The 8321-nt window shown below is 44.5% G+C and overlaps 1 protein-coding gene across 2 annotated transcripts; it reads right to left on the bottom strand.

Moving 5' to 3' along the window:
• Positions 1-685: 685 nt before the first annotated feature.
• On the bottom strand, positions 686-7948 carry LOC120392985 (ras-related protein Rab-17-like). 2 transcript variants are annotated; one of them, XM_039517635.1, is made up of 5 exons: positions 7689-7948; positions 7149-7311; positions 4101-4201; positions 1973-2067; positions 686-727 (listed from the first exon to the last, which is right to left on the bottom strand). In XM_039517635.1, the coding sequence occupies exons 2-5, from the start codon at positions 7306-7308 to the stop codon at positions 715-717; spliced, it is 369 nt and encodes a 122-aa protein (XP_039373569.1). In that variant the 5' UTR covers positions 7309-7311; positions 7689-7948; the 3' UTR covers positions 686-714. The 2 variants fall into 2 exon arrangements, with proteins under 2 accessions (XP_039373569.1, XP_039373570.1); XM_039517636.1 differs by having other exon boundaries at positions 7693-7948.
• Positions 7949-8321: the final 373 nt, after the last annotated feature.

Below are 8321 nucleotides of genomic sequence, written 5' to 3'. Positions count from 1 at the left end.
TTAACACAGGCCGCTCAGCATGTTTATGTTTCCTATAGTTCTACCTGTCTGCTGCGATGCTTATTGCAAATGAAACTGTTTAGAGATAACACTCCACCACCCTGCTCCCTACTTTTCCCTCCCGTCCCTTTAGAGTAGCAGGTACTCCCGCACGCAGTCCTTATGCTCAAGAGCTCAAGCTCTCTCTTTATGCCCCAATGCAGTGGAGTAGATCTCTTTGTGCAGCTCATATGCAATTTGCAGTCTTTCAATAGGGCTCCTTAAGAGAAATGAAGAGGTTGCCAACTCTTGCAATATTGATGTTTTTCTAAAAGCCCAAACTGTTGGACTCAAGAGATTGCATGAGAATCTCATCTTTCTTTTTTTTAAAAAAAAGTACATTTCTAGCTGACATGGATGGAGAGAAAAAAAAATCTTAAGAATGTGAAGCAAGTGCACCCTCAAGGTTCAGAAACTGGAGGACAGAGAGCCCATCGGTTATTTTTTAAAAACTCATGATTTTTGAATGTTTTGGGTTGATAGTATTGCTGTTTTCCTGGATTCATTACTAGAATGAAATCAAAACTTCATAAACAACTATTGGCAGAATAACTGTTTACTAGCAGCATAGTCTGCTTTTTATTGTTTTGTTTTGTTTTGAGTCCTTTTGGAACTGGCAAACTTTTATGTGTTTCTTGTTCAGAGTCTGTTGCGATATATGTTGCTTTTTCATTTCTACAGAATGAGCCTATTAAAAACAAAACACAGAAAAAACCCAGCATTTAACATAGCAGCCACTTGCACGAAGCACTGTATGGTTCCGTTAACACAAGGCAAATCACCCTCTTTAAATGTCGTGAAAATGCATATTTCATACATAAAATCATGCAACTTTGAATCTACTGCATTGTGTGTTTTAAAGACACATAAAAGTAAAGTGTTACACTCACTCCAGACTTTAGCATGGCGGCGTTTAGCTTTCCACTAAATCTAATGATAATTTAGCTCTCATTCACCCTGCAGTGAGTCCATCTGGGGACAGCAGATACACCCATCACAACACAGGGAGAGGACACACAGTGTTGGCTGGGAGGGTTGGTTTTAGAGCATCACTGAAGAACTGCAACAAAACAGGACCCTTTCAAGCGCAAACTGAACAAGAAAACTCCACCCAACCTATAGTTAAAATAAAGAGTAGTTTATTGGAGCCAGTTCCCAAAGAAAACAAATAAAGGTTCAATACTGGGCTCTGTCCCAGTCTCAGCTCTCAGAGTTCACAGGAGATCTGCCTTCTCTTAGCTAGTTAACTCCCAACTTCTCAATCTCTTCTCCCCCACCAACTGCACTCTTATAGGGCAGGTACTCTCTCCACTGCCTTCTGAGTGTCTCTGCACAAAGGACAGACAGTTGGGTCCCTTTTCAAGTTAAAGGGATTAACTATTTCCTGCCAGCCTAGGGACAGGGTTTTCGTCATCCTGTCACATGCCCCAAAGTAGATTCCATTCACACAGCCTGACTTCTGAATGTCAAGGGACAATATATACACTGTGTACAGTATATTAATATATCACTCTCAGGGACCATGTGTGAGGAAATCAAGTCTGGGCACATTCCCCTGGCTCCTCTGAATTATTAGACTGCATAGCTCTATCAAATCAAAGAAACAAAGAGGTTTCCTTGAATAACTCATTGACCTTTTCCATCTTTCCAAACATTGACCCTCCAGATTGAAAAAAAAATTCCTTCCTGATCAAACAATCAGTGTTTGGCTCTTTGTGGAAGCAAAAAAACAAATGGAGCTGTCTGGGGTTATTTGGTATAGCAAACATGTCTCAAAAATGTTCTCCACCCTACAAATGAGATTTTTTTTAAAATTAATGAGTCATTTAATAAGCAATGGTCTCATACTAAAGTTTCCAAGGCGTAATACATATAAATATATAGACAGCTAATTTTTGTTTTAGAAAAGAAAATCTGAATATCTTTTACTTACTTTGATGAGATTTTTTTCTGCTCCATAGTTTCTTCAAGTTCATATGCCATCTTTTGTGTTGGGGATTGATTTGGTAATAGTATCTCTTGCATTTTCTAAATGAGATTTAAAAAAAACTTTAATTCTTGTGGGCCAGATCACGTGAGGCCAGAATGCAGCCACACAAAGAAGGAAAGAGACCTCTCTTTCACTATCCTGGGTGGCCTGCCTGGATCTTGAGTTCAGGGTCTATGACACAGCAAACTCCTTACGCAAACCCCAATCACAGTTGATTGTTTAATACTGTAACAGTAAAACAAGGGTTCTAACACATTTTAACCTCTTCAGCCGAACACCTGTAAACACGAGAAGATCCAACCAATGCAAACTCCTAAAAGCAAGAAAAAGCCCAGTTAAGGACTCCTGCATCCTCAATACACGTTCACCACATTCATTTGTCCAAATCAATGACAGATTCTACCACTCCACTTCTACAAAGTTTTATACAGTTCCATGTGTGACATCCTCTCCAAAAGAATGCCTGTGGCCTAGTGAAGAGATCACTACACTGGGAATCAGGAGACCTGTGTTTTATTCTTGGCTTTGCTACTAGCCTGCTGGGTGAAGACACTTCACCTTTCTGTGCCTCAGTTTCCCGATCTGTAAAGTGGGAATGACAACACTGGCCTCCTTTGTACAGTACTTTGTGATCGGCACAATGAAAATGGCTATATCACAGCTAGGTATTCTTACTATAAGAATATGATCTTCCTCTTTGTATGGTGAATTTAGTGCTGACACACCAGCCTGCCCGCATGCCTTCACCATGATCTGGGGCAGGGGTTCTACCTCAGAGGCTAACAGGGATAGTTCAGTCTCCATGGCCAGTGTAGCCGTTGGGTTCATTGGTGAATCTGCCAATCAGTGCAAAGCATGATGGTGAGTTTGACGTGAGAGCTGGAATTGAGACCCACTAAACTCATCGCATAGGAGACACCAAACATTCATTCAGTAGGAACATCTTTTATTCCCGACTAAATGGCGCTGGATTTAAACTGGTGATCTACAGATGAAAGGCTGCAAAGCTCATTAGAAAGACCCTGAGGAATTTAATCCCCTAGTAAATGCTTATTTAAGAGGGGGAAAGGTGTTGAATAGATATATCCCACATAGAAAAATGCCTTTGTTAAAAGAAAAGTAGGTTACAAAAAAAATAATCAAGAATTCAGTCAGGAGATGCCAGAATTAGGCTCGTAACACATGCAGAAGGAAAAGAATGTGAATAATCATTTTAATGTTAATTTATAATTTGGCAGTGAACCAGACAACTGATACAGCTTTCCCTCAAAAAAACTAAACAGAAAATGAACCTACTAAGCATGAAATGCCAGAGTCAAAATTGTTTGGCTAGTGACTCTTCAAAACACCAGTGTGAGTTCCCACGTTTCTCTGGCATTTCCAGACGAATTCTGCCTAGTTTCAAAATAAAACAGTGTTTTTTCTAACTTCCACCCCTGCAAAAATCAACCTTAGATATGAACATCAGCACCTGCGTTCTTTCCACTTTTGCGTTGCTGATACAATAAAGATTGGGCAGTCAGAAGTCTGTGCATCATCAACAGATTTGTTTATTAATCAAAATACAAAACGTCACTGTGATGCTTCCCAGGATACCCAGGGTTGTGGGGCACCTGGCTACTACTTACCCTTAGCGTGAGTGAGCTGCGTCCATGCCTGCTTGGGATCAGCTCCCTGACGCCACCAGCTACTGGCAACACAAGCATTCCCCTCCAGGCCTTGCTCTCTTTTCAAGTTAGCAGTAGGCACACTTGCCCCAACCCCAAATCCTCCAGGTGGCATACAGACCCTTATCTACTGAACACTTTATAGAATTAGCAGGCCTGCTGTTCTTAAAGGAAGAATACACCGGAGCTTAGTACTTCACTCAGAACCCAGCTCCACTTAACACACAGCACTTATTTGTTTTCTCTATAAATAAATCTAAGTTTATTTAACAAAGAACAGAGATTCACAGAATAGCAAGCAGAAATCCTGGAAACAATGGGTACATATAAAGCAAAATCATAATATGCATTCTACAGCCTAAACTCCACTAACATGCTCTCTTGTGTAATAAGATACTGCTTACCTCAAAGTTCTTCTTACAATATTTTTCCATCCAGGATATCTGAGACCTTTCTCTCATCAGGCCAAGTTTGCCGGCAACCTGCCTCCTCCGATGAATTTTATCTGGGGGGCAGAAGAATCCAGAGTTAAAGCTCTAGAAATTCACTGTCTTTACTCCCAAACAGGATAGCCTCTGATGGGTTTATTTTTTTTAATTGATTAGCATTTTGCTCAGACAGTAAATGGTGTCCATTATGAACCACACAGTCCTTAGTTTGCAAATGACCAGTCAGAGAGAGATAAGTGTCTCTTCCCCTCTGCCTGACAGCAGTGTATGGACCACCTTTTGGTAACCTGCCTGATTTACAGACCTACAGAATATAATTTTTAGTGTATACATATAACTCCTCACATATTTTCCATACATACATCTCTCCATGATTATGGGAACCAGAGTGACACAGGTTTTAATTAGAGACCTTACATGACACTCTTTGGCAAAATAGTATGTTGATCCCAGACCCAGGGAATCCCTGTAACACTAGCAGAAAGAGGTCCCTGGATCTCAGTCACTCACTCTCCCAGAGCTGTCTTGGCTCTGCAGTACTAACAAGAAGGAAAGCTTACTTTATTCTCAAAAGTAAGCAGATACAAGGTTGAATACACACATGGCACAGATTTGTTGAGTAAGAAGGTGCCACCTGGTGTGTGTGGCAGCGTGGGAGACCCCTTGGGGCCTCCATCCCCACTCTCCTGGGAAAGGTCGGGGCCCTTCTTTAAAACAGGAAGAAAAGGGTCTTTCTGCCTATTTCTGACGTAAAGACACCGAGCCAGATCCTTGCTTATGTAAATTGGCCTTGCCTCCATTGAAGTCAACATCTAACAGGTGGGGATCAGTCCCATGAACATCAATGGCCTCCCTAGCTCATACCAGGGTCTGTAAGCTTGCAAAACTTCCTAAAGAGACTTAACCGACCTTGGGTTGACATCTCCAATAAAAACTAAAGCCATGTTTTCCACCAATGTTGCCTACTGAGATGAATGTTTTTGCTTCTGATGATGGGAGCGCGTAGCAGAACTGGGTGAATAATGGTGGTTTGGTTTTGTTGTTGGCAATTTGAAAAGTCAAAACAAAATTGATTGCAAGTCCAACACCACATGAAATGTTTCAAAGATTTTGACTCTACGTCGAGAGAAATTTTATTCTGGGTCAAATGAAACATTTATTTTAACTTTGACCATTCTAAATAATTTTTTTAAAAATAAGACTAAAGGAATTTTTGAAAGTCATTTCAAACCAAAAAAATGAAACATTGTGATTTTTTTTTAAAAAACAATTCAGTGAAACTACCATGAACTCACAAGGTGGGTGAGATAAGATCTTATCTCGGACCAACCTCTGTTGGGGGAAGGGACACACTTTCATGCTACACAGAGCTCTTCTTCAGGTCTGAGGAAGGAACCGGAGTGTTACAGCTAAATCCTCCATTTCCTACCCAGACCCTGAAGAGCTCTGTAAAGCTCAAAAGCTTGTCCCCTCTAGGGTGACCAGACAGCAAGTGTGAAAAATCGGAATGGGGGTGGAGGGTAACAGGCACCTAGATAAGATAAAGCCCCAAATATTGGGACTGTCCCTGTAAAATTGAGACATCTGGTCACCCTAGTCCTCTCGACCAACAGAAATTGGTCCAATAAAACACCTACCTTGTCTCTTCAATATTCTGGGACCAACCTGGCTACATGAACACTGTTACCATGAACTCCTAAAATGTGGTGGTGTCCCTGGAGCTGCAGCTTTTTCAGAAAAAATGTTCTGCTGAAATTTCACCTAGTTCTAGTGTGAGTGGTTGTCTGTTGAAACACCAGGAAAATGTCAAAGGCAGGTTTGCTGATCACATTGGAGAGGCTAGATGGGCTGCTTTGACTAGAGTGACTGGAGCGATATCATGGGCAGAGCTGCTGGGAGTCTGGGAAGATAGCCTTTTAAATGTCATCCGTTGCAGGCTCTGTTATCATACATCCTCTGTCACAAACAGGGCAGAACAGAGTGTTACGTCTGTTTTTCTGACACCCAGGAATTCTACAAGGGGTGGTTCCAACCCAAACCCACTAGATCGGACTCTGAAGCGCAGTTCCTGGGATTCCAGGATGCGCCTGTGTCAGTTTCTGCAGCAAGAGTAAGAACGTGGTGCAATGTCGCAGTGAGCGCTGGGACTGGGACTGGCACCCATCCAGAGATAATGCAGTGCGATTGGTAGTATTTCTGTGGGGGCAGCTGGGAGAGCCAGGACTAGGGGGAGAGCACGGAGAGAATGCAGAGGGGAAAATCTATAACATTTAATAGTAAATGGTGAACACTCTCTTGAGTTACTCAGAACTGGCAGGTGTAGACCAAAACTCTCCGCTGAGGTGACCTATTTAAATGCTGCACTACCTGCAATGAACCGCTAGCTGTCACTCTGACTCCACAATGAACACAGCTGTGTTGCTGGTCCCCTGTTCATGATTTCCTGTCTCCAATCTACCCCAGCAGAGAAATGTGTCCTGCCTGTGGCCTGAGCCTCCCTACCAGTGAACTCCAAAGGCACTTTGCCACTGGTGTCGGTGGAGCAGGAGATGCTGAGGCCTGACTTTTTTCAGACGTGCTTCTTAGGTTGGTGCCTAGAGATCCAGCTCTGAAGAGCAGCGTCAGACAAGGCCTAGCTTTTAAAATGGGCACATCAGCCTGCACAGCTTGCGCCACCTTAACCAGACTTTTCCGGATCTCGCCGTTGTCAGTCCTGTGCCTGAGCTGAGAAACCAAACTAACCCCGTGCTCACGGGCTGTAACGTTGGGGGTCTGTTGGGTCACGTTCCGTTAGCCGCCAGAGCTGCCAGCTGGAGCCCCTAACCCTGCCTGCTGAGTGACGTCCTGCTGCTGCTCTGCTGGGCCTGAGAGCTTAAGCAAAACCAAACTTCACGCTAGCGTCGCTCCGCTGACTTCAGCAGAGACACTCCTGCTACAAGGGAGACGCAGATCAGGCCCTTTGTGTTGCACCAAAGGATTGGTTCATTGCTGCCACTCACTCACATCCCACAGTGGGCACGGATTCCCTGACGTCGTTTTTCACACGGCGGAAGGCTGTGCTTGACTTTCCCACGGCCGCGCTCCCCAGCAGAACCACCTTGGAGATGTAGGCTTGCTCCGTGGACGGCCCCGCCCCCACCTGCTGCGTTCTTCTCGGGGCCATATTCTGCAAAGAAGAGAGAACCCTGTTCAAAAGGCATTGACAGTGCGCTCCAGGGCCCTCGGATGATTAGCTGCGTACACTCTAAAGAGTTAGGCCCCAGGCCTCGATTTCCCACTCAGCGTAGCAGGAGACGTGGCTCCAGTTTAACCCTGATATTCTATGATTCTATCTGCTATTCTATGATGCTGTATGATTTAGTTGGGAATTGGTCCTGCTTTGAGCAGGGGGTTGGACTAGCTGAGCTCCTGAGATCCCTGCCAACCCTGATATTCTATGATCCTCCCTGCACCCCCGTTCCAATCATTCAAGCTCAACATGCTTAAAAGAATCCTAATGGGAGTCTAACCCTACGGGTACATGTACAGTACAGGGGGCTGTACCAACAGAGCTCTGTCACTGTATTGGCCAGTATGACGCCGTAGTATAGACACAGCCCACACCAACAGAAATGGGGTTTCCTTTAGTGTAGGCCACCACTTTCCCGACAGACAGGCGCTTCAGCGATGGAAGCCTTCTTCTGTCAACACAGGTGCATCCACCGTGCGGGTTAGGTTGCCATGGCAATGTCACGCAGGAGTGTGGCCAACCACAGGGCAACGTGCTGACCTAACTTAGGTGTAGACCAAGTCTAATCCATAGACTCATCAACAGCCTGATCTGCTGTGGCCACAGTCACAATGTCAGGTGGCCTCTCGTAGCAGCACTGTGAACTCCAGACTCACTGTCCTAAATACTGGTCATAGCACTCCAACCTGTTTCCCCCCCAATACCTGACCTCCTGAGAGAGCTCTTCCGTCAATACCCTGGCTTGGGCTCTTGGAACCAACTTGATACAGGTGGTCCCAAAGCTTCCAGCGCTAGGCTCACAAGGGGCAGTCCGGATGCACAGCCATGAATCAGTCGGACTTTTTCCTTACAAAGAAACCTCACTGGCCCTATCCCTGTGGTTCTCAGGAGTCTCAAAGGCCAGGTGAGGCTGGCTATGGTGGGAGGCCTGGGGGAGGGGGGTGGAA

Source organism: Mauremys reevesii, unplaced genomic scaffold (assembly GCF_016161935.1).
Source record: "Mauremys reevesii isolate NIE-2019 unplaced genomic scaffold, ASM1616193v1 Contig130, whole genome shotgun sequence".
Taxonomy (NCBI): Eukaryota; Metazoa; Chordata; order Testudines; family Geoemydidae; genus Mauremys; species Mauremys reevesii.
Note: the sequence above shows the minus strand (reverse complement) of the source record. Positions and strands in the feature narration are given on the sequence as shown.